This window comes from Esox lucius, chromosome 8, assembly GCF_011004845.1.
Source record: "Esox lucius isolate fEsoLuc1 chromosome 8, fEsoLuc1.pri, whole genome shotgun sequence".
Lineage (NCBI taxonomy): Eukaryota > Metazoa > Chordata > Actinopteri > Esociformes > Esocidae > Esox > Esox lucius.
Window position 1 is genome coordinate 15,281,895 of NC_047576.1, and position 26,702 is coordinate 15,308,596.

Consider the following 26,702-nt stretch of genomic DNA (forward strand, 5'->3'; position numbering starts at 1 on the left):
TTTTCAGCCCCTTTTCAATACATTTTACAATCCAGTTGTTAAATAATTCCCTTTTATCTAGAGGTTGTAGGTTCCATTGGCGTGGATACTCTGACCAACATTGTCCATAACATGCTTACAGGCAGGGCACTGATGAGAAGAAATCCCGCTTAGGGGCCAGACCTACAGGTCCTTTTTCAGGATTAAGGGGTGCCGACATTGGCCTTGGTCAAAGGTTTAGGGATACAGAACTCGACCACTGTCGCTGGACTAAATGTTCAAACAAGACACATCAGGGGTTCTGTACGGAGGGCTCACAGTGGAGCAGACCACTCTCTGAGGGAGCATTGCTTAACGTGACAGCTGGTGGCACAGCTAGAGCCGGTATATATAACAACGGGAGCTTCCTGCCTGTGGGGAGACAGATAGGGGATGACCAAAACACCTATTGTCCCCCAACGTTGATTGCTAGTTGCGCCTCCAGCCGGTGGACAAATCGTTCTCTCATGCTACAGGCATGCATGGTGGTTAATCAGCGCAGTGCCTAAGTGCGAGTTGTGGGAAATGGGCTTTTCCAGCAGATCCCGACTCTCAGGTCTTAGATGCCACGAACCTAAACAAGCAAAACACAGTCACCGACACTACAGTTTTCCGCAAGCTTTCCTAGAGTGCCTAGAAGGGTCAATTTGACTCTAATACTCAGTCCAGTTTCTGACAATAACAACCTCTGATAGCTAGGAGCATGGACATGGTGTTTAATTGGCACACTAGCAGACTGAAGGGAGTATAGTTTGCGTAGGTAACTAAACTTAGTAATAGGGGCAGAGACACTCCACAAAAGCATGAACACTTGATATGAGAGGGAGTCAGCCCTACTGCTCCCGGATATTCTGCTGCCCTATCGCATTGAAGAACTGAGGGCTGGCTGCTAGACTTGGCTCCACTAGAATGCATCAGGCGCTAGCCAACCAGGCTCATCTATGAAAAGTCCTTAATCAGAATGCACCAGCACCGAAGACGGGTGGCAGTGTGACCAAGCATCTCCCCTTCCGTCCAGGGGTGGATGTGGTTAGAGCCACCTAAATATAAATAGTTAAGATACTTGCTAAAAAGCAGTCTATAGACAGAGCGTTTAAAGAGTGATTGTGGCTTGTCATGCAAACACAGTATCGGGCAAAAGTTTGGACACAACATGTATGTGAGTGCCGTGAAGTGACATGCATGCTTTTGGGTGTTTCCTCGTGTGGCACTGACCGACCTAAAAGGATCGTGGCTGGTCGTTATTTTTTCTATTTTAAAATGTAATCACCCACGGAGTGAGACAGAGTGTGTGTATGCATGCATTCGTTTCTGTAAAGCGTGTACACTCGTGTGAAAGGGTGTGACATCGAGCATGTGCGTACATGGGCTGTGAGTGTGTATGGGATGCAGTGCTGTTAAGTGAGTGTGGGAAAGGAGTGGGAACAGAGGAGACCGCCTGTGGAGAGCCCGTATCTCTCCATCATCCCTCCATCGTCTGATCTGCTGGGAGGGCTCTCTATGGAGATAAAGTTTATCCCACTCTCAGAAACCCGCTTTACTTCTGGCTGATTAGCGAGTTTAGGTGACTAACCTTATGCCACCTTAGACGGTAAAGGACTATCTATGATTAAAAATATGCTCGGTATTCCTTACACTACATTCAAGCAAACAGGTACATGAATACCTTTCTAAAGTTTGACGGCAGAAGCCAGGCACCGGTTTCACCCAGGTGAGTTCTGTCTTCATCAGAGTTAATAGGCCTTTTCCAAAAAGAGTCAAAATTGTCTAGAAAGAATATACCTTTGTCCTTGGGTAGACGCACTGGCCACAATTGAAGAGACCAAAGATGACTGTCCCTCTATGGCTAGGTAAAGGAATTGGACCTAATAGCAAGAAAAAACTGTCTGAGCTTTAAATGAAAGGCCATGCTGTTCATGTCCTAGTTTTGGGTTGGTGCTTTTATGTTGATCTGGGCATTGTCGATTCCTCTGATAATTTCTAGGAACCCACTTTCTGCCATGCTACTGACCAAAATACTATAACAATACTACAGAATTTAGTCCATAGTACCACCAAGAATTGGCCCTATACCATGGTTTTGTAATAGCTAACGTGAACACATCAGTCGTTTAAAATGTATAGCTGTGGCTATAGGGAAATAATCTCAATTGACGTAAGTTATCAGAATGACCACAATAACATAGTTGTATCACATATACAATTGACTCATCTAGTTATTTTTGTTTCTACATGTATATGCAATGCTGTTTAGAATATTATGGTCTCAAACAAGTGAGCATGCTAACATTCTTTGTCAAAATTAAAACAAAATTAAAATATTTAACAGAAAAGTTGGGAATGTTGTTCTTGCAACAGTTGAGCGCAGCTGATGCTGTGCTGGCTATTTCTATGTTCTATGTATTTTACTTTTAGTTAGTGTGTTAGTGCGTTCTGTTTGAATCCTGTGTTTGTTCCTGATCATGTTCCTATTTAGTTTCCCCAGTTCTCTGTGTTCCATGTCAGTCATAGTTGTATCTGATGTTGCTGTTTGAGGCTTTTGTTTATGAGCCTGTGGTTATTAAGCCTGTTTTTTAAAAGTCCTTGGTCCACTAGTGATGGCTAAATGAGGCTTTCAGAATCTCAGAGGCTTTCCAGGCAATTGTGCCACACAATACTCGACACCTCATTTAACTCAGTGCACACTAGGGACACCTGTGGTTAATATAATTCCAAAAATTAGCGAGGAAAATGAATGTGCTTTTGTGACTGTTCTGAAAAGACTCCTTCACAAAAACTTCTAACAAACTACACATTTCAATATAAAGATGCAAAAAAAAATGCAAAAACTTCTCAAATAAAATCCCAATATCTACATCAACAAGCTCTCTGTACTCTCTTAGCTACAACCAACCAACCAACCAACCAATGACAACCCAAGTAGGAAGGGATGTTTTGCTTCTTTAAATCAACAACAACCCGAAACCCACACTCAAGGCCAAATGATCTCGTGGGTCTGCATACGAGCGATGCCTCATTTGTCATCGATCACTTGTTCCTCTGAAAACGATACAAACCTCTGCGCGCGGCTTTGGCAGAAATTACCCTAATGCTTCGTTTCACCAGGCTATGCTTCAGATCTTTTATATTGTGGGAAACATTTTAATATCATGGTCATTATTGGTGCAATAACAGTGCCATGGAAGGTCCATTAAAACTAGTAAAAAACAAGTATATATTTTGGTCAACTGACAGCCTATTAACTGAATATGACCAGTCAACTTAATGGGTTCAGCCTTAGTTTGACCTTCCACTCCCAGATGCAGCATGAAAACGATTGTCTGGGACTGTAGTAATGCAGCTCTCTACTTCTAAGTCTCAAAACAGTAACCACCTTCCATCTCATAAACCTTTTTTCTTCCACAGCCCAGATTACAGTATTGAGGCGGAAAAACACTCAAACAAACCCCCCGAAGTTCACTAATTGAAACTTGTTCTGCTGAATATTCCCTCTATTATTTCTACCTAAAAGGGACACCTGATGTTTAATCATTGTCAGGCTGGATGGGGAGCCATTTTCCCCTGCCATTTCATTTACACACGCTCTGTCACCTCATTAGCGCTGCTGCAAAAAACCTGTTGATTCGTTCTTCTATAGTACACCACTGAAGGTATTATGACATGTATCCTTGTGTCCTCTCCTCAGCTTCTCATCCATTCAGTCTCACAGGAGTGATAGAGTGAGAGGTGAGGTTAGGGATGCAGGGCAATCGGACTGGCCGGGGGAGGAAAACAGTAAAGACATGGTCCAGTCCATCATCCATGTCCACTCACGATGAAACAAACCGCTTTAACTGTATCACATCAGTGCTGTACATCAGAGATCAACTGGGATGCAGCCCATTGAGATGAATTCCAACTTTTTTCTGACCCACCCCCATTTAAGTAGATCCACCCCCATTCCTGCAGTAGATGTATCATTTTGTTATTGAATATGTATGTGTCATAACATGGCCTTAACTCTGTCATATCCTGTCATAACATGGTCATGACACTTATATGACATATATTTAGAAATACTATGACATATATTGCATTCTTTTTATGACTGGTTATGACACCTACGCAAGTCTGTCAAAACATAACAAACCATTCTCCACCAGTCTTCTTATAAAAAACATATTTTTATGTTACATTTCATTATAAATGCTATATATCAATATAAATATGTGTGAAGTGATTTCAGAGATTTACCTTCCCCAGTGCTTTGTTTCTCATGAATAGGATGCCAGCACTTATAGATTTCAGGGGCAGGAAATAACATCCTCTTTGTGACAAATGACAACATCAGGGCATGTGCAGCTAGGTGATAGGCCTATCTGGTTTGCATGATTATAGAAATGCTTTTCCTGTGACAAACAGCTAACATGAATACGTATGCAAAATCTGGTCTGTACCCATCAATAACCGGGATCAATGGCAAAACAGTGAACACCTTTCATTGTTCCAGATTTCTGGATATGAAAGTAAAACATTTTTTTGAGTATGCACTATGAATAATTTTTTTAAATTATAGTATATAAGAGAATTAATATAAGATAATTCCAAATGTTATATAATGTTGTACTTTTTTTAAGTGACTTTTTTTAAGTGAAACAGGGACTTTGGCCTACTTGGCAAAGAAAATGGGTTGGTTCAAGTGGGTACAGTGCAATGACCATGCTCCTGATCTAAAAGAAGTTGATGCAGTTTGATACACCTATAGATTATAAAATGGTTCTTGGTAGAACCCTTCATATAGGGTCTAGTTAGAACCATATACAGGGATTTATTTGAAGAACCCTATGTTGATCCCTCTGCAAAGTTATTTAAACAATTCCACTTAGGGGACAAATCGAGGAACCCTATATGGTTTTAATAACTTTCTTTTTAGTGAGAATGCACTAGGCCAAGAAAAGTGTTTCCCAATCCTGGTCCTAGTGACCCCTTGGGATGCCTGTTTTTTGTTTCTGATTATCTATTTTTACCTTAGTCAAGTGCACAAGTGCTAGAGTACAATTTTAATCAGGTTTAAGAGTGCAAGGACAAAAACAAAATGTGCGCCCCTTAACAGTATAGAACCGGGATACTCTCACTAGCATATGTTGAAAGAAATGTAGTTGGTTAAAAAAGTGTCTTACATTTACATGCTAATCATCCTTTGTTTTTGTTAATGATTCATCATTTTGACCTATGTTTGTTTCTTGAAAGAGATTTTTATTTGACAGTTGCATTGTGTATTTGTGACTCGCTGTATATATTTGTGACTCACTGCTTACAAGTTAACAACATCTTGATAGAAATCTATTGAAAGGGGCAAACTGAAAAATTATGAATGGACATGGGCTACAGATCTACACAAACTCAGAGCTTGTGATTGGTCAATAAACCTGTCCTTCACTGGTGGAAAGGAGATTGAGTTAACCCTAAAATACCTGGAAAAAGTTTGCTTTAAAAGAGCTCTGATTGTTGAATCATGTTTTTTTGAATGTTACAGCATTTGTCACCTGCATTTTACAGATTGTTGTTTAGAAGATGACTTGCATTACATTTGTGAGTGGCCTTTACGTATATGTGAGTTGCACATATTTGTGAAGGACGCTACAAACTTGCAATGCTTAACACTCCAGACTCTCTATAGCATCTCCAGTTAATAGTAAGAAGTTAAGTAAGAAGTCAGATACTGTAAAGGTTAGATTGATGCTCTCAAAACTCCAGTTTAAGTTTTTATTGTTTCAATATTGAAACAATATTATTTTATATACATTATGTATATATAATGTACAGTAGGGAGAACAAGTATTTGATACACTGCTGATTTTGCAGGTTTTCCTAGTTACAAAGCATGTAGAGGTCTGTAATATTTTATCATAGGTACACTTCAATGATGAGAGACGGAATCTAAAACAAAAATCCAGAAAATCACATTGTAGGATTTTAAAAGAATTAATTTGCATTTTATTGCATGACATAAGTATTTTTTCACCTACAAACCAGTAAGAATTCCGGCTCTCACAGACCTGTTAGTTTTTCTTTTAGAAGCCTTCCTGTTCTCCACTCATTACCTGTATTAACTGCACCTGTTTGAACTCGTTACTTGTATAAAAGACACCTGTCCACACACTCAAACAGACTCCAACCTCTCCACAATGGCCAAGACCAGAGAGCTGTGTAAGGACATCAGGGATACAATAGTAAACCTGCACAAGGCTGGGATGGGCTACAGGACAATAGGCAAGCAGCTTGGTGAGAAGACAACAACTGTTGGCACAATTATAAAAAAATGGAAGAAGTTAAGATGATGGTCAATCTCCCTCGGTCTGGGGCTCCATGCAAGATCTCATCTCGCGGAGCATCAATGATCATGAGGAAGGTGAGGGATCAGCCCAGAACTACACCGCAGGACCTGGCCAATGACCTGAAGAGAGCTGGGACCACAGTCTCAAGTCATGGATTAAAATCCTGCAGCGCACGCAAGGTCCCCCTGCTCAAGCCAGCGCATGTCCAGGCCCGTCTGAAGTTTGCCAATGACCATCTGGTTGATCCAGAGGAGGAATGGGAGAAGGTCATGTGGTCTGATGAGACAAAAATAGAGCTTTTTGGTCTAAACTCCACTTGCCGTGTTTGGAGTAAGAAGAAGGATGAGTACAACCCCAAGAACACCATCCCAACCGTGAAGCATGGAGGTGGAAACATCATTCTTTGGGGATGCTTTTCTGCAAAGGGGACAGGACGACTGTACCGTATTGAGGGGAGGATGGATGGGGCCATGTATCGTGAGATCTTGGCCAACAACCTCCTTCCCTCAGTAAGAGCATTGAAGATGGGTCGTGGCTGGGTCTTCCAGCATGACAATGACCCGAGACACACAGCCAGGCCAACTAAGGAGTGGCTCCGTAAGAAGCATCTCAAGGTCCTGGAGTGGCCTAGCCAGTCTCCAGACCTGAACCCAATAGAAAATCTTTGGAGGGAGCTGAAAGTCCATATTGCCCAGCGACAGCCCCGAAACCTGAATGATCTGGAGAAGGTCTGTATGGAGGAGTGGGCCAATATCCCTGCTGCAGTGTGTGCAAACCTTGTCAAGAACTACAGGAAACGTATGATCTCTGTAATTGCAAACAAAGGTTTCTGTACCAAATATTAAGTTCTGCTTTTCTGTTGTATTAAATAATTTTGTCATGCAATAAAATGCAAATTAATTACCTAAAAATCATACATTGTGATTTTCTGGATTTTTGTTTTAGATTCCGTCACTCACAGTTGAAGAGTATCTATGTTAAAAATGATGCTTTGTAAGTAGGAAAACCTGCAAAATCGGCAGTGTATCAAATACTTGTTCTCCCCACTATATATATATATATATATATATATATATATATATATATGTATGTATGTATATATGTATATACACTATCTCGTTACACTAAATTGCTTCCGGTGCACCGTAGAGAAATGTCGCTCTGACAATGGCTCCACATTCACTAAGCAGTTTTTTTGCCTATAATTGTTTATATAGATTTTTTTTCATGCTGCATTGTTGCTCATACAGTACGATCGACTAGCACTCGTTCATCATTGAACACAGACTTCTATACTACTTACTGCTGCGCTTGCTGTGATTATTTTGTCCTGCCAGTGGTTTGTTTACCAATACCCCGACGGAGGAGAAAAAAGCGAGGCTAAAGTGTCTGTATCATATGTAGATCTCGGACGACATACTGCAGTCCGCCATTAGCGAAAATTTAACTCGCAAATGTTCAATCCTTAGACAATAAATTGGACAAAATACATGCACAAATGTTGTGTGCTAGCGTTTGTAGATACCTGGCTAGATCCCATGGTGCCAGACATGTGCATCAGCCCTAGTGGCTTTTCTATTTACTGGCAGGACAGAACGTCAGAGTCAGGTAAACATAAGGGCAGATGGGTCTGCATTATGGTTACCTGGGGAATGGATGTTGCAGTACTCTCAAAACACTGTTCACCAGACCTGGAGCCACTGCCTGAAAGGAACAGCCATTGTACCTTTTGCCTGAATTCAACTCCACAAAAATCACAGCCAGTGGCATTGTTGGGCCTGGGCATTCGGGACTATAGCCCAGGTTCTTTTATGAATAGCCCCAGATCTCAAATAGACCCCCCAAAAAAATTCCGATCACGCATTATGACAATGTAGACGTGTTGGCCACTAGCATGTACATAACATTTTTCTTCCAGCATGTACTTTCTATCCCGGGGGATGGGGGTGGGGGGCATAAGCCCCGAATGTATTGTGATCCTAGCAATGCCTCTGATCACAGCAGTTTATATACCCCCGCAGGCGGATAAAACATGCGCCCTGGAAGATAATGTAATTAATGGACTAGAGGATGCTCACCTGAGTTAGTTTCTAATATTGTTGGTGATTTTAATAAAGCAAATATGACGAAAGTTTTGCCGAAATACCACCAGCACATTAACTTTCCAACCCGGGTGATCAGACTCTTGACCACTGTTATTCACAAATACAAAATGGCTACAGACCCATCCCCCGTCCGGCTTTTGGTAAGGCTGATCACACATCGATGTGTCATTAGTGTTGTGACCATGTCATGACAGGATATGGGTTTTTATTTCAGCTGACATTGCAGGTTATGATGTAGTTATTACAGAGTTATGGCCACGTTAAGACACCACACTTCGATTAATGTGTTACCATACACATTAACTCTCAAAATATAAAAAATAAATGAGGACATGTTGTGTGGGACGTCAATGTATATGTAGAGCTGAATACAGTAGTAGGACCAGAGAAGTGCATTACCACTGAGGTGCTGCTGAAGAAGCCCTGTTATTTCCATTATAGTCCAGAACCAATGAGGTGAGGTTGAAAGCTATTTTTCTACTGTTATTTTTACCCAGTGGGGCCAAGGCAATAAGGTGCAATGGCATGCTCTCATTCTCTATCTATCTAATAGGAGCACAGAGTGCACTGTAAAAATAGAAGAAAAAAAAAAAGGACGATTATGTAATAAAACCACGAAATACGAAAAGTATTGAGCCTGAACTGATATCTGGTGTTTGGTTTTATTGTAAACCTAAAACTAGTGTTATGCTAAAGTGTTTTATATACCTGGTAATTTGAAATCCCCAAATTCTGTAATCTAAATATTGGTGTTTTTTTTAGAGAGTGTTGTAAAATAAGTTTGAGGGTTTCAGAGCATGTAAAATGGTTTTCAGAGAATATTTGATATTAGCCAAATCCTTGAATATAATAATATCTAATTAATAGTAGATTTTATAACAATTAATGCACACGTGAAGTCATTGAAAGTTACAATGTTAAAAAATTCCACTTCCCACTAAAATACTCTCCCTTAAAAATACAGTGTTTAATTTGAAATTTTATAACCAACCCCTGTGAAAATGCCATGTTTTTGTGATGTAAAAGAATGAGACAAAGATAAATAATGTCAGAACTTTTTCCACTTTTAATGTGACCTGTAATGTGAACAATTACATTGAAAAACAAACTGAAATCTTCGAAGGGGAAAAATTCAAAACTTACAATAACCTGGTTGCATAAGTGTGCACACCCTCTTATAACTGGGATGTGGCTGCATTCAGAATTAACCAATCACATTCAAACTCATGTTAAATAGAAGTCATTACACACCTGCCATCATTAAAAGTGACTCTGATTAATCACAAATAAAGTTCAGCTGTTCTAGTAGGATTTTCCTGACCTTTTCTTAGTTGTATCTCAGAGCAAAAGCCATGGTTCGCAGAGAGCTTCCAAAGCATCAGAGGGATCTCATTGTTGAAAGATATCAGTCAGGAGAAGGGTACCAAAGACATTTCAAAGCATTATATATACCATGGAACACAGTGAAGACAGTCATCATCCAGTGTAGAAAATATGGCACAACAGAGACATTACCAAGAACTGGAAGTCCCTCCAAAATTGATGAAAAGACGAGACGAAAACTGGTCAGAGAGGCTTCCAAGAAGCCCTCAGCAACAATAAAGGAACTGCAGGAATTTCTGGCAAGTACTGGCTGTGTGCTACATATGACAACAATCTACCGTATTCTTCATATGAATGGGCTATGGGGTAGGTTGGCAAGACTGAAGCCTTTTCTTACAAAGAAAAACATCCAAGCTCGCCTGAAGTTTTTCAAAAACAAACATCAAGTCCCCCAAAAGCATGTGTGTTATGGTCTGATGAAACCAATGTTTAACTTTTTGGCCATAATTCCAAAACAACACTGCCCATTACCCAAAGAACACCATAACCACAGTGAAGCATGGTGGTGGCAGCGTCATGCTTTTGGGCTGTTTTTCTTCTGTTGGAACCAGGTCCTTAGTCAGTGTGGAGGGAATTATGAACAGTTGCAAATACCAAGCAATTTTGGCTCAAATCCTTCAGGCGTCTGTTAGAAATCTGAAGATGAAGAGGAGTTTCACCTTTCAGCACAACAACGACTCAAAGCACACATCCAAATCCACAAAAGCATGGGTTTACCAGGAGAATATTAACGTTTTGGAATGGCCCAGCCAGAACCCAGAACTGAATCCAATTGAACATCTGTGGGTTGATCTGAGATGTCACATGAGATGTCCTCGCAATCTGACAGATTTGGAGTGCTTTTGCTAAGAAAATTGGGCCAATAGTGCCATGTTAAGTTGTGCCATGCCAATAGACTCCTACCCAAAAAGACTGAGTGCTGTAATAAAATCAAAAGGTGCTTCAACAAAGTATTAGTTTAAGGGTGTGCACAATTATGCAATCAGGTTATTGTTGTTTTTATTTTTTTTATGTTTCCCCCTCAAAGATTTCAATTTGTTTTTCATAGGTCACATTAAAGGTGGAAAAAGTTCTGACATGATTTATCTTTGTCTCATTCTTTTACATCACAAGAACCTGGCATTTTAACAGTGGTGTGTAGACTTTTTATATCCACTGTATGTGTTTAGTAAATGTGTGTACTGTATCTGGTGCTCATCCACACATTAAGGTCTATAATATTTTAAGTCCATTCAAATATGATGCTTACCCTTAAAAAGTATTATGTTTCTGGCAGACAATTGTGGTTAACCTTTGGCAATGTTGCTGCAAATTTGCAAGGTCATATTTTCATATGCAAATCATGTTTGTGGCAAACTTTTGGTGGATTTGCGGCAAACTTGTGGTAGAATTTATGGCAAACCATGACATTTTCATCATTTAGCAGACACTTTTATCCAAAGTGACTTACAGTAAGTACATGGACATTTTTCTCTGACACAACATAGGGTAAAGGACCCAGTCAGGATTTGAAAAGAGAACCTTCCAAATACAAGCCGGACTCCCTAAACACTGAGCCATGGATGGCCAATTGTTTTCTTTCTGTAGGTTTGCTAGAATACTTACTGTTTGCAGCAAGTTTACCGCAAATTCATATTTGTTTCTGCTTGTTACCGGAAGTTTAAATGATGTTTGGCACTACTTGCAACTTGTGGAAGAACCAGCAGTGAACATTATTGCTAGAATGTTGCTGGAAGTTTGCCACTAATGGCCATCATTGACAAACTAATTTCTTTGCTGCAAATCAGCCATAAAGTTTGCCGCAAAAATTTTGTTTTTGTAAGGGAAGCAGCTTACCGAGATAAAGATAGCAAGGACTGTGACCGGTTGAAACCAAAGGAGACAGAATAATGTGAATAGACCTAGCTGTTCAACTATTAATCAAGCAAACATTAGAAGTAAGACAGGAAATGAGTGAAGAAGCTTCTAGAGAGAATGTATGCTATTCCTGTAAGCCATCTAGTTAAATTCTGAGACAGGCTACCGTGGCTCCTTAAGGCAGCTGTCATGTCTCCTTGATTAGGGAACATTGTCTGAAGGAAAGTGGATGTGTTGCACCGTAGCAGTAAAGTATATGTTGTTATCATACACATAGACAAACATTGTCTGAGACATCACATAAAATAGGTCAAGTATGGATGTCGAAGATATGGATGTCCCCCTTAGCTTAGCTGAGGATACGCAGAGCACCCACCCCCTTTCTCTCTGTGGCTGTGACCTGGCTGTATTAATGGCTGCTTGCTGTTGAAAGGGACAGGTCGCTCTAATTCTGATGAATGGTCATCCCTGGGAAGAGGCGCAGAGCGAGGAAAGGCACCGAGAAAAAAAAAGAGAAGGTTTAATTTGTGTCAGGGCTCTCTGTAAACTCATTTATCATCTTAGCTCTCTGTGATCTGTTCTCTTCCTGGACACTGTTTCAGTAGTGTGTCCCACAATACAGTGCTGTCCAGTAGCCAAAAACTGACCATGTCACCTCTTATAGCACAGTCCTCATTTATGACATATCCACATAACATCATATCGATCTTGCCTCCCTAAAGAAGGACTGCCTTTTTTGGAAACAACTATTAAACCTCACCAAACCCCACTGAATTGGAGAGCTGTAGAGGGCTGCCACATTGGGCTATTATGGTTAACTGCCTTGCTCAAGGATTGATTTCTTTACCCTGGGGATTTAATCTAGCAACCTTTTGGTTACTGGTCAGATGCTTCAACACATGCCGCCTCCTGTGTTGTGTACTTTCTCTGGCAGTGTTTCTGTGCCTATGACTTTCATTTTCTACCAGACAGTGGTCTGCTGCGGCCTTTTTGTTTACCGCCCAGTGGTCCATGGACATAACAAGTAGTCTTTTCATAGTATTGCACAGACAGTACACAATTTGTTATCTTTCACACACACACACACACACACACACACACACACACACTTTTCTTTTACGATTATCATGGATTTACCACTGATGTTAATGCACAGTAGCAGTGCTCCTGGTCCATCACAGAAATGATAATTTGTGAATTAATAGGGTGGGGAAACCTTGGCTGATTTTAACTGTTATCAATGCTTCATGGCCTCTAAATGACCTGACTGTGTGTGTGTGTGTGTGTGTGTGTTTGTGTGTGCTGTCTGTAAGAATACTTAATTAGCTAGGGAGCTCAGTGAAAAGCAATAGGCTATCATTTCTCTCAGGCTCTAATTCAATAACTTATATAATCCCGGGTCTGTAATGCACCATAAGGTCTAATGTGTTGAGGCCTTGCTCAGTCATGCCTGTCCAAGATTGATTTCAGTTGGGCCACTTATATGTGGTTCTCTTGTCTGGCTTTGTCTGAGAGGATTCTTGGTCGCTAACAGCCAATACCACAGAGGTACAATAATACACCGCGAAACTGTAGTACAACACATACAAGGGCATACTCTCTCACGCTGTCTCTCTTACTCCAACTAATCTTTTTCTGCGAATTTGGCAGACATGCTGATTGATTAAAGCCTTTCTCTAACTTGTCTCTGTGTTTGTTGTGTGTGTGTTTGTGTTCTCCGCAGTGGGAAGAGGTGAGTGGATATGATGAGAACCTCAACACTATCAGGACCTACCAGGTGTGCAACGTGTTCGAGCCCAGTCAGAACAACTGGCTCCTTACCACCTTCATCGACAGACGAGGGGCTCAGCGTGTCTATGTGGAGATGCGTTTCACAGTCCGTGACTGCAGCTCCATCCCCAGTGTCCCTGGCTCTTGTAAGGAGACATTCAACCTCTATTATTATGAGACCGACTCTGTCATCGCCACCACCAAAGGAACTGCCTTCTGGATGGAAGCCCCTTATCTGAAGGTAGATACTATAGCAGCTGACGAGAGCTTCTCCCAGGTGGACTTTGGAGGACGATTAATGAAGGTCAACACAGAAGTGCGGAGCTTTGGCCCCCTCTCTCGTAATGGATTCTACTTGGCCTTTCAGGACTATGGGGCCTGCATGTCACTGCTGTCCATACGTGTCTTCCATAAGAAGTGCCCCAGCGTGGTGCAGAACTTCGCCATCTTCCCAGAGACTATGACGGGTGCAGAGAGCACCTCACTGGTCATTGCAAGAGGCACGTGCATCGCTAACTCAGAGGAGGTGGACGTGCCCATCAAGCTGTACTGCAACGGAGACGGAGAGTGGATGGTTCCCATTGGGAGTTGCACCTGCAAGGCTGGCTTCGAGTCAGACAATGGCAACATGTGTAGGGGTGAGTTTAGATCTCCTCACTTTTAAAGGCCTATTCTGGTCATCTCAAACCTTCCTTGCAAAGAAAATATTAGTAAAAGATGCAGTCTGCATCTTTTGCAAATAACACATTATATTCTTACCAATTTGGGATTGATATGTAAAATGTTGTTTACATGTGCATAATCTATAAGTGGATTCCCTGTCATACCTTAATAAGCATTAAAATTCCAAATTTGAAAGCAAGTGGTTTTGCTTCCATTGGGCACATAATGGCTCATAAATGACATAGTACACAACATTTTAGAGATCAGCTTAGGCTCAATAGTGACAATTTGAGAAGTAGACAAAAATCATCGAATGTATCTTCTAACAACAAGAGTGACAACCAATTTCAAGCTAATGAAACTGACAGATCAGTACACACCCCCTGCAACTAGTGGGGATATCTGTGAATGAGTGTGATATTACTTTTGTGCTTGGCAATTTGAATTGATTGAGCAGTTGACTGGAGTCAGCCTGTAATATCCAAAATCACACCGGTGCTGTGTGTTACTTTGTGTTATTTTCCCACTGAACATTTAAAGTCATTGTGTCACACTTTGGAAACAGTGATGAGGATAAACAATGGAAGACCAGTTGTTACAGCAGACATTCTTTTGTTCGGTTTGGCAGTAAGTGCTGTCAGCGGACAGCTAAGTGGGCCCCCAGCCAATGAAAAGACTCCACCAAGGAAAGACTGATTAGAGCAGCAGAAGGCATATTATTAAAAAAAAATCTACATTTTTATAATTTTCTATCAGGGTTACATTCCTGACAGAAGGACAGAGGATAACACAGCTCTTCGCTTGTGTCCAAATAACTCTTGGAACTTCCATGGTTGCGTTCTGTGTATTCTATATAGTAATCCAATTATAATTTTACCATAGTTACACATTTTTCATTTTATTTATTTAATGACTCACTATCAGTTGTAAGTTACCTATATGGAATGCTTTCCTCTTCCATCACTTTACAAGGTTTATCTTGTGTCTCATAGAAAAAGGACTTACATTGGTTTCCATTGTTGACATCACTCACAGTGGTGAGCTCATTCAGTACAGACACAAACATATATACACACACAGTTTTGGACATCTACCGGTTCTTCTCTCAGGCATGGTCAGTCTGCCTGTGTGGAGACCAGATAAGATTGATCAGCTGCCATATGGGCTGATCACAAATATAGATATTAAACCTTCCTCTTTAATATGTTGTGGAGGCTGTTATTCAGCTGACCTAGCTGAGTCCTTGGCTAGGGAGTGGTTGAATTTGGTCTACCTCTGAAGTGAGCCTGCAGATACAGTGTGGCACAGCAGGAGCTGATTATTGTACTGGCGATCACATACGCTGTCATTTGGAGTGACTATGTTTTATCATGGTAATGTGTGTCCAGTAAAAGCCCCATGGTGAAACCAACTACCCCTTGATTGTAGGGTGTTGTCTTTCTTTAAAAACTCCACAGCCTCCACCCCGCAGCCTCCACCCCACCTGCAGCTACTGTACTTATTGAGTAAGGTGTACTTACTATTACTTGTTTGACTGGTTGTCCCACCGGTTTACCTAAGAAGGCAGTAATTGTAAATTACTTAGGTTTAGAGCATCTCTGAAATTACTATAATGTGACGTGTAACAATGTAACAAAGGTGTCCATAAAAGGAGTTTTGCAATATGTGATAATAAAGGATAGGAATTCGTTATACATTTTAGCCACCCTGGAATCTTCTCACAAGCTTGCCAGAACACAAGTGTATAGTTTATGAGTGACACGTTCTTATTTGTGCAAGTATTAGTATCACATGGTGTTATGCTAAAAGTAAGGCCTGGCTCTGCTCTGCAGTGTTATTAGCAGCCTTCCTTTCAATCTGTCTGCTCATACTGTTCACTCAGTCATGGACTGTGTTTGCATTCATTAGTAGAAAAATGTGTTAATGACAAATTCCTGGTTACATGTAACAAAAGTAACACCTTAGATTACAACTTTTCAGTAATGAACTTTACACTCACCTAAAGGATTATACTAATACTGTGTTTGACCCCCTTTCACCTTCAGAACTGCCTTAATTCTATGTGGCATTGATTCAACAAGGTGCTGAAAGCACTCTATAGAAATGTTGGCCCATATTGATAGGATAGCATCTTGCAGTTGATGGAGATTTGTGGGATGCACATCCAAGGCACGAAGCACCCGTTCCACCACATCCCAAAGATGCTCTATTGGGTTGAGATCTGGTGACAGTGGAGGCCATTTCAGTACGGTGAACTCATTGTCATGTTCAAGAAACCAATTTGAAATGATTCAAGCTTTGTGACATGGTGCATTATCCTGCTGGAAGTTGCACATCAGAGGATGTGTACATGGTGGTCATAAAGGGATGGACATGGTCAGAAACAATGCTCAGGTAGGCCGTGGCATTTAAACGATGCCCAATTGGCACTAAGGGGCCTAAAGTGTGCCAAGAAAACATCCCCCACACCATTACACCACCACCACCAGCCTGCACAGTGGTAACAAGGCATGACTCTACCATCTGAATGTCTCCACAGAAATCGAGACTCATCAGACCAGGCAACATTCTTCCAGTCTTCAACTGTCCAATTTTGGTGAGCTCGTGCAAATTGTAGCCTCTTTTTCCTATTTGTAGTGGAGATGAGTGGTACCCGGTGGGGTCTTCTGCTGTTGAAGCCCATCTGCCTCAACGTTGTGCGTGCTGTGGCTTCACAAATGCTTTGCTGCATACCTCGGTTGTAACAAGTGGTTATTTCAGTCAAAGTTGCTCTTCTATCAGCTTGAATCAGTCGGCCCATTCTCCTCTGACCTCTAGCATCAACAAGGCATTTTCACCCACAGGACTGCCGCATACTGGATATTTTTCCCTTTTCACACCATTCTTTGTAAACCCTAGAAATGGTTGTGCGTGAAAATCCCAGTAACTGAGCAGATTGTGAAATCCTCAGACCGGCCCGTCTGGCACCAACAACTATGCCACGCTCAAAATAGCTTAAATCAGTTTTCTTTCCCATTCTGACATTCAGTTTGGAGTTCAGGAGATTGTCTTGACCAGGACCACACCCCTAAATGCATTGAAGCAACTGCCATGTGATTGGTTGATTAGATAATTGCATTAATGTGAAATTGAACAGGTGTTCCTAATAATCCTTTAGGTGAGTGTATATTAAGATATTTTTCCTGCCTGTCAGTATCCATTGATCATTTGGCTAGGTGTGTGTAGTGGTAGTGATTACAGCTGTGTCCTCTATTTTCATGGACAGTTGTTGTAATGTGAATACATCTGTGTAGTCCCTTACACTTTTTTTTACATAGGCCTTCCAGTTTTAATTGAAAAAAAATAAAAAATTTAAATAAAGTTGTCATATTTAGTATGTTGCATTCAGAAATGTGTGAACCATAGAGCTATATAATAAAAAAACAGCTATGACATCAATTGTCCAAATACATTTGGTCCCCTTAAATGGGGTAACCTGATATTAAAGCTTACAGTATGTACTGATATGAAATCCCAATTGACGGAGTACACGGCCAAATCAACAAAATGTGTTTCTCTGTCCTAATATTTTTCTATTACGCTGTATTTTTATATTATGCCGTATATGAAATGTGCACACAATATACAGTACATATCACATATGTAAGCAGGACTATACAAATTAATTAACAAAGCATAATGTTTGTAGGAAAGCTTGTTAGGTTGGCTTTATTCCAATTGGTAAGGTATCATTGTAATAGGCCAAAGGTTTAATGTTTAAGCTATGTGTTCTAATAATACAAAATCAACGTATATGAAAAGATATACATTTGTAAGCTCACAAATAATTGCATTATTCCATAGTTTTTCTGTTTATTCTTTGATTTATTCAAACATAATACGGTTAGGAGATAAAAAGAAGCTTGCATAGGCCTATTGGTCAAATACAGAACAAAATCATCCTTAATTTACTGGCTACTGACTTATAAAGTACTGTAAAAACACTTACAGTACTTTAGGGGTCCTTTGTAGTTTAGTTGTTAGACTATGTCACTTTCAGAGCTAGGCTTGTGTTTTTATTTCCCACAGGGAGTTAATTATATCAAACATTAATTAAAATGTATGCTCACACTATATGTCGCTGTGGATAAGAACGTCTGCTATATACCCAAAATGTAACATATTTTAATGTGCATAGCTGCTATGGAAAAATATACACTGAACCAAAACTTGTTTTATGTGATTTGTGTTGCACTGTGAATTAAAAAGGTTATGTGTATGTTTTATGAAAAATGTAAGGATGGACAAAGAGAGACATCAGTAGCAACATAATGGCTGATTGTATAGTAAATGAGTGTGGTGGCACTTTTGCCTCGATGAAGCTTGTATCTCTCAGGTATTTAATACAAATTTCACAGATCAGCTCAGTGCTAAGCAGCATAATTAATCATGGAAATTTACTCTGCTTGTCAGATTAAAAATGCTACTGGCCTCTTCCTCCTCACACTGTAGTATAATGATTTTTTCCCCTCCCTTTTCTTCTGCTAAACAGAAAAAAATGCAACGATTTCAAAGATTTCTGTTACAGTTTATATAAGAAAATCTGTCAATTCAAATCAAGTGATTAGTCCGGAATCTATGGATTTCCCTAGGAACGTAAATATGCTAACACTGCTCATAAAACTTGCAAAAGGTTGTGGACTCTTTTCCCAGTGTGGTCATTAGCAAACCACTTGCCGACCCAACACCATGCACACTGTCTGCCATCTACTGAAAGTGGGATTTTCCTTTGAAAAGCACACTCCAGCAAACCAGTGGTCATAAAATCAGGTCAAGACCCCGGTGAGGATTACAAGCATGCAGAAAAGCTTCCCTGAGACAGTATCCGGCAATTTGTGCAGAAATGTTGTACTGTTTCATCAGCTGTCCGGTAGTTGGTCTCAGAAAGTCTCGCAGGTATAGAAGCAGGGTCGGGTGTTACTGGGCTGGCATGGATACACAATGATTGTAAGGCCATTCAGAAGTACTTCCAAACACATGTATGCATTTGAATGGTATTAAGCATTGTTACTACATTATGATGTTTATTATCCAAGAATGGTCAAACCAAATCCTTTCACTTAATGGCTAAATTTCAAGTCATATCAGTTAAGGTAAAAGCACTTAGAGATTCAATTCAAAAGTGTAATATCTTCTTATTATTTTACTATTATTATTCAATCCACATGACCTGGAACCACAAGGGAGAAAGAGAGAATGAGAGAACTGGAGGAGGAAAAGAAAGAGGTCAAGAACAGGGGTCAAGGCTAACATGTATGTGCTGACAATATATAACAGGCTTTAGCCTCAGAATATCAATGTGGTGGTGGCTTATATTCTATGAAGTTTGTTCAGTGACAGTAGATACTTTGTCCCATAGTTCATGCTTGGAGTATATACTCCAAAGTAAAAAAAAAAATGAAATGAAAAGTTTGTATTCTTATGGTTAAATCATGCAGTACCAGGCTCTACTTTGTGACTGGTGCCTAACAGTATGCAGAAAATCAAATATGAAATTTTTGAGCCAACAAGATGTTTGAAACGTTTTTTCATTAATGTTAAAATTTAATTCAGCAAGGTACCTATTGCAGCGGTTTGTCATATTATTAAAGTAGCATATAAATATATTCTATCGTTTTGTACTGTGAGTACTGTGCATTTTTCAGTCGCCAGATCCCACAGTATCTGTCAAAGCATCACTGAATTCATCTCTCTATTTCATCAGAGACACCATATTCAACTGCTCTTCAAATATACCAGCATTAAAACAACCACACTGGCTCTCAACAGTTTCTGGACACATTCGCATAAATATTTAATTTATTCAAATACCTTTATTTAACATGCAGTAGGCTAAAGCAGAGGACCCTAGACTCAGTGCCCTCTTGATTGACTGCTCATCCTCGGGGCTTAAGTGTAGACTGGCTCATCAGGCGTTGGTATTTATGCATGGTGCTTGATGATTAGCTGGCAGCCTTGGTAGAGGTGGGCACACCGGTACCCATGCCTGCTTGGAGGGGAAAGGAGCTGGGACACTGAGAGGGGGCAGAGCTACTCAAGTGGCTGAGGGCTGTTTGTCACTCCCACAGGCAAAATTAGTTTGGCATTCTGCAGCAACCTCCGCAGAGTCTGGTCTCTGATTGGAATTGGATGGAGCTACTCAATATTCCACTGACTCGCTTTTCCTTAATGGAGAGGGAATCTGTAGGTATGGTACCAATGAGGGTAATAGGCTAAAAGGTCTAGTGAAAAGTGGGGCTATGCCATTTTAAGTTGTGAAGGAAGACTTAGGTCAAACACGGATGAGTGTTGGAATGAAAAACATAAGAGCTAAAACGTAGAGCTTTGCTTCTGTTAGAGCGTGATAAAAGGCTAGGTTAATATTTTTCTTGCATGCAGATTGTGTCTGTGTGACTTGGCAGATAACACCCAGCTCACTGAGACAGACAAATTATTGATCAGTCACTGCCCATGCCCTACCTCCAGGACCACCTGGTGAGGCTGCCTGCAAACATTGTCTGCTTGAAAAGATTCACTTTGAACAGACGATGTTTCAGTTCAGGGATTGGCCCGGGGAAAGAGGGAATCAGAGAAATGAAGGGGAAGAGGGAATAATAACAAAAAAGACAGAGCAATTGCCCAAAAGAACATGTGAACATGTTCTGTCAGTGTCATTCTGTGGCCTTGGCTTTCTGCACTGAACGGTGCTGACTTTAAATCCCCTTTCTGCTCTTTTCTTCTAACAGAAATGTGTCTCTTGCTGTCTCTCTATTTTTTGTATGACCCCTTGAATGTGCTAGTGGAACAGTGGAGCTGGAGAAATCAGACAGGTGCGTGTGGAGCTTTCGCAGAATGACAATTGAAATCAGACGGGGAGGGCTTTCAGACAAAACAGAGGTTTGAGATTTAAATGAAACGACAAGGTCAAGGTCATTTATTCAGCCTCCCAGCTCATGCGCTGCTGGTTCACCATGGCAACAGTCCTGCCCCCCCTCCCCCAACCCGTCTAATTTTCTCCTGGTTTCTCTCATTGCCCGTGGTTCTTGTTTTCCATTCTCAAGAACTGCTCTTCAAACCGCTCTTGTCACTATATGTGTTTTGTCTGTGCCAAGGACGTGTGTGTCTGGGACTTAGGAACCGACTGAGGAAAAGCAAGCATTAACTGCTACATGACTGCCAGACTGATCTAGACAGATAGAAAGAGAATGGCTGTGATGTGGAGCTCCCTCTCTCAGATGCTGGTTCTGGTGAGCCATAGGCTTTGGAGGTGGCTCCCAGGCAGGGACCAGTGGATGCACAAGTTCCGTCGCTCTGCCATTTATCTCAGTGTGAATTTTCTTCTACTCCCAGATGAGTCCCAGCGCTCCTGGCATCACTATACTCTTCCAGTCCACTGCCTGTCAGGGCCCAGCTCAGAGTGATTCACTTTTCATGCAGTCTGTTTTTCATTTCCTTGCAATTACTATTTTTAAAATGTCTGCCTTACCTTAGCGATAGGTTGGATGTGGGGCATGGTTGGTGTCCAGTCATTGCAACTGGTGGGATATTTTTTTTATTAGCATCATGGAGTCCTATATGAAACCATTGGATTTCTGATTCTGTTATCTCCCAACCAGCCATTAGCATAGAGGAAGTAGATAGAGTTCTAAAATATGACCCACTTCCATATTAATGTGTAATGAGTATTCGCAAGATTAGGATGTGCATGTCGAGTATTATTCACATGTGTAATGAAACACACGGATAATGATGATGATCTACACTGGATCAAACTGGACTAGTGTTGAATAATTGAAGCCGTGGTTGTGTCTAATGTAGTTGACTAGTAGATAGCGCAAATGAACATGCTCATATGTCTTGGAGCGTGCTAGTGGGTGCTAATAACCGCAGGGCATGTGTTTTGAAGTGAGTCTGTGTTGTTTGTGATGCATTCAGGGGCCTCTGCGCACCCCCGCTGTGGGCCTCAAAGGACTCAGGGCCTCCTAGGGTTTGTGGATAGAGAGAGAGTCCATTAATGATTCCTCCATCTCTGGATTGGGCACATAATTAGCCAGTGAGAGTGGAGTAGGTCTTTTGAGGTCTTGTGTACAAAATGCATTTGCTTATTCTGTCTGTAGTCATTGAGTCATGGACTTGAACTATGGTATTTATGCACGGTCCAGCTGTAGTGTTAAATCGAGCACCAATATTTATATCCTCTAAAAGCTGGGCACGGTTCCTTCTGGGTGATAGTGGTGGGGAAGTATTAGTGTTATATTTGTACAGGTGTTTGCTCTAACTTGAATGCTCTGTCAGAGGCAGAATACCTTTGGTACTACTAGGTACTTTGTAATTTTACTACTTTGAGTTCACACAAAAGCTGATGAAATTTGACATTAGGTGAACTCACTGTGCTGTGCATTTGCATTTATGGAGTGTTAACAATGTTTTCAGATGGCATTGGGAAATCCAATTTCATCTGCCGCATAAAATGGAACTTCTATCATAGCATAGAACATTTATCTGTGTCCTTGTTTGTTATCAATGGCTGACTATCCTTTGACAAACGAGGCACCATCTGGCCTCATGAGCAAGGAAATATGCTTGGCACCTCACACGACCACACACTCACAAACAATGTACACGCGCGCACTATATATTTTCTATATTCTTGTCTCTTGCTCCCCTGTGTTGTAGCCGTTAGTCTCTTCCTCTCTGAGTCTCATCACGGTCTAAGTGACTGTTACGACAGAGAGCTCCTTATACAGACTGTAATAGCTTTGACACTGTAGACCTCATCTCAGGTTTCAGACGGCTGTGTGACCCTGTGACCACCGTTGTTTGGGCTGTGTCTAGCCCTCTGATGAGCAGCTCTCTGCAGGGGTGCAGAGGGGAAGGCAGAGCCCTGAACTCCTGATCCCCTCCATCTGCTGAGCTAATGGAGGCTGGCCATACATCCCTTCATGTTCATTTCCACACTTTCTCTCTTCGTCCACCCCCAGCCAATGGTGGCTCGGGTGAGGTGGCAGTGGCATGCCACTTTAATTCTGCTCACCTACTAGGTCTGGCCTGAACCCTGATCAAAGCCACTGCCAGGCTGCAATGTCATTTCTTTGGACACAGTGTAGCAGCTCACACATCAATATGTGTGTGCGTTTGAGTGTGTCTGTGTGTGGAAAAGTGGCAAGTTCCAGGCTGTTTGAACTTTCAGCGTAAGCCCAGTGTCCATCCCATGCACAAAAAGGCTGGTTTGCTGTCATTGCTGTCATTGCTTTCATTGGGTAACTAAGGGTTTTTTCTTTATTGTGGAGGAAATCTATTTGTCTTCAATGCAAAGTTAATGATACCACTGTTTAATAAAGGAATACATAAAGCAACATAGCAGGGGTCCAGACAACAATGATGATGATCTTGCTGGCAGTAATGAGAATTTCACATTGTAAAGTTATTATTTACCTGTCTGCCACACTCAGAAAAAAATGCCCAGTGCGGTAGTTCAACGATTCTGAGGGTTAAGAAGTCCATGGCTGAGTCTTCTTGGGGTTACTGCGCTCTTTCAATATTTGGCCTATGGCTGTGTGCTGTTGGCATCCCACTCCCCAATCCCCCAGTTTCCCAAACATTTGACTGCTGGCCACGCTGGAGACACCAGGCCCTGACAGCTTTCCTCGATACCAAACAAATCCCCAAAGTTGAGGGCTGGCCCTGCATCCCATCCTCCAGATTTCACAGGCAATGCCTTCTGTTCCTGGACTCTACTTTTTGTTCCATATGGAGTCTGGGAACGTGCCAGGGCAGCACAAGCTGCTGCACCACCATGGTAAATGGGCTTTTGTAAAAGACCTGTTCTCCAGGAATGTATGCCTATACATGGTTTAAAAAATCATTTATTATAATAAACATTAGATTAGTTCAATGTTATTTTATTAAAGGTAGTCTCATGACAAGCTGTTTCAGAATAGAATGTTCTACCCTAGGTGGAGATTTGGGTAGTCTTACACTGTGAAAAAGGGAATATGTAATATTTACAGACTTGACTTGCCTTTTGTCATTTGACTTCCAACTACTTTGTGAAACCTTTGGTGTCCTCAAGCAGTTTACTTTTGAGCAGACATTGCTTTTGAGCAGGCTCAGCTTGGGGAACCTGGAAGCAAAGCATGCTAGTGGCTAAGTCACACACACACACACACACACACACATTGTAAATGACTATATAAGCGATACAAAATAACTTAATGAGGCCCTTAAAGGTCTTATGATATAAACATTTATGAGGCTAATAAGGCTTGTGTAAACATCCATGCTAGATGTAACCATGTACAGAGGGTTCACTGAGGAACCTTGCCCTCTTGCAAAGTTTTCTACATAAGACCAAACCTTGTGACGACAAAACTTTGTGACAGTATAATGTCCCACAGGGTTGCCATTAAAGATAGACTCAGAAAAATGATATGAATGCAAAAAATAAACAGCAAAGTGGGTCTTTTTCTGCAACAACTGCAAGTGTTGAACTGTGACCCACAATTACACCTCAGTATCTACGACGAAATAGGAAACTTACGTTCTAGCTAGTGAATGCTAGCTTTTGTTTACTGTCACGAATACACTTCCTCATTAGCTATTACAATTTGACACAAACTGGCAGTGATAGCTTGAATGTCTGTGGCAGGTCTCAGTCTGCTTTTCTAATTTAGGCCTGTTGTAACAGCTTTTATTGTCCGATCTACATCTTTTTTTTAACTGTACATGTCAGATTTTTCTGTTGCAGCTGGATCTTTTTAGCTGAATACTTTCTCTGAGCAGAAAACAATTGTTTGCTCCTTGCTATGGATTAGGCTGAGGTTTCCCTACATACAAACTTGAATGCTATTCAACGAACCGAAGTTGAACTGTTGGCTCATTTTGATTCAAAAATCAACATTCAGGGATCTTTTTCTTCCCTGTGTCTCAGAACTCGGATGCAGGGTGAGTTCCAATGAAGATAACATTGATGACCTGACAAAACATGTGCAAACACTTGTTAGGAAAATACCTACCTGAAGGAACAAGTTGATGACGCTGAGAACAGTCAGTCATCCAATCTTCGTTTCATTAATGTTCCCTAACAATGTGAATGAAGAGACATGATCGCCTTAGTGAACAAGTTAATCCCATTATTTCTTGGCAAGGAGAACTTTCCCGCTGTGGTGGTCATCGAAAGGCCTCACCGCTCTCCCGCTTTTAGCTCCAACACCAGATCTGCTCCTAGACCCATCCTGGTCAAGACTTTACATTTCCAGGACACGGTGACGATTTTATGTTTTGCCAGGGAGAAAAGGGAGCTGACCTATATGGGCACACAAGTCCATATCTATCCCAACTTCAGTGCTGGTTTGATTAATATTCGTCAGCAATTCGATGCGGTCATAAAGAAACTCTATGCCCCTGATATCAAATGCTCTGTGCTGTATCCTGTGAATGATAGCTTAAGGAAAGAAAAAACTGCTCCGTTGTCCCGAGGAAGCTGAGACCTTTTTCCGTGACCTCTCCTTCTCCCTGTGACTGTATTGTGAGTAGAGCAAGTTATAGTCCGCTGAAATTCTGACTGTTAAGTTCTATTCTCCTGGATAATGTCGCAAAACTGGGACAAGGACTTGATTATATCAGTAACTTCAGTTTAATGCTTTCTGTTATGTCCTTTGCGAATAATAACTTTATTTCGGCTAGACTCCTACTGACAACGCCATGGTGTGAAGTCAATGTTGGCCATAAACAGTGACACTGTTGTCGTCAGTTCCTGTCGCAATGATGCTTTTGTCACCCACTTTATTCTTCACTGTGAATATCTGAGGCCATCTATATTTTAATCTGATTATAATCTATAAGACTAATTTTATTAAAAAAATTTTGAAAATCCATTTAATTTGGTAAACTATTTAATTTGACCTGGAATAAGTAAGACCCTCTTTTTGCACCTATATGTAGGCTATGTAGCAGTTCGATTTTTTTGCGATTTTTTCATTTGTGTGTGCGTGTGTATGGTGTTTGTCTGTGTGTGTTGGTGTTTGTCATGCTTGTTGGATCCACTCCCCAACCTCATCTCCTTCTATCTGCTTTATAGTTACAATTGATTCAGTTATAGGTTTAAAGGTAATTCATCTTAATATTAGGATCCTTGTTTCTAAAATCGATATCTTTACAGCCTGGGTTACTCTCTACAAACCCACTATTATCAATATTTCTGAAACATGGCTACATAGTAAAATCACTGATGATTTTGCTCTGTATAGAGCTGATAGAGCTTCTAGAGGAGGTGGATTGGCCACATATGTTGCTGCAGATTTGGTCGCTGAGTGTATCATTCCTAATGTAGAGCCAGTTAATTTTGAATGTCTTTTCAGTAATATTATTCTTCATGATAACATTTAACAATTTGCAACATTTATAGGCCTCCCTCTTCTCTGACGGACTCTACAAAGTGTCTTTTGTCAACTATTATTTCTCTTGAGAGGCATAATGAAATTATTAGCTTGGGTGACTTTAATAGTAACTGGCTTGATCACTCCTCTTCCAGTGATAGAAATTTACTTGGTAGTGTAAATCACTCAGTTAA

The 26,702-nt window shown here is 40.9% G+C and overlaps 1 protein-coding gene across 1 annotated transcript in view; it reads left to right on the forward strand.

Annotated features, from left to right (window-relative positions):
• The window catches only part of LOC105011698 (ephrin type-B receptor 1), a 144,598-nt gene that overhangs the window by 43,768 nt on the left and 74,128 nt on the right, over positions 1-26,702 (forward strand). The window contains exon 3 of the mRNA XM_020048711.2: positions 13,404-14,088. Coding sequence (XP_019904270.1) covers positions 13,404-14,088 — 685 coding nt within the window. The remainder of the gene's footprint in view (positions 1-13,403; positions 14,089-26,702) is intronic.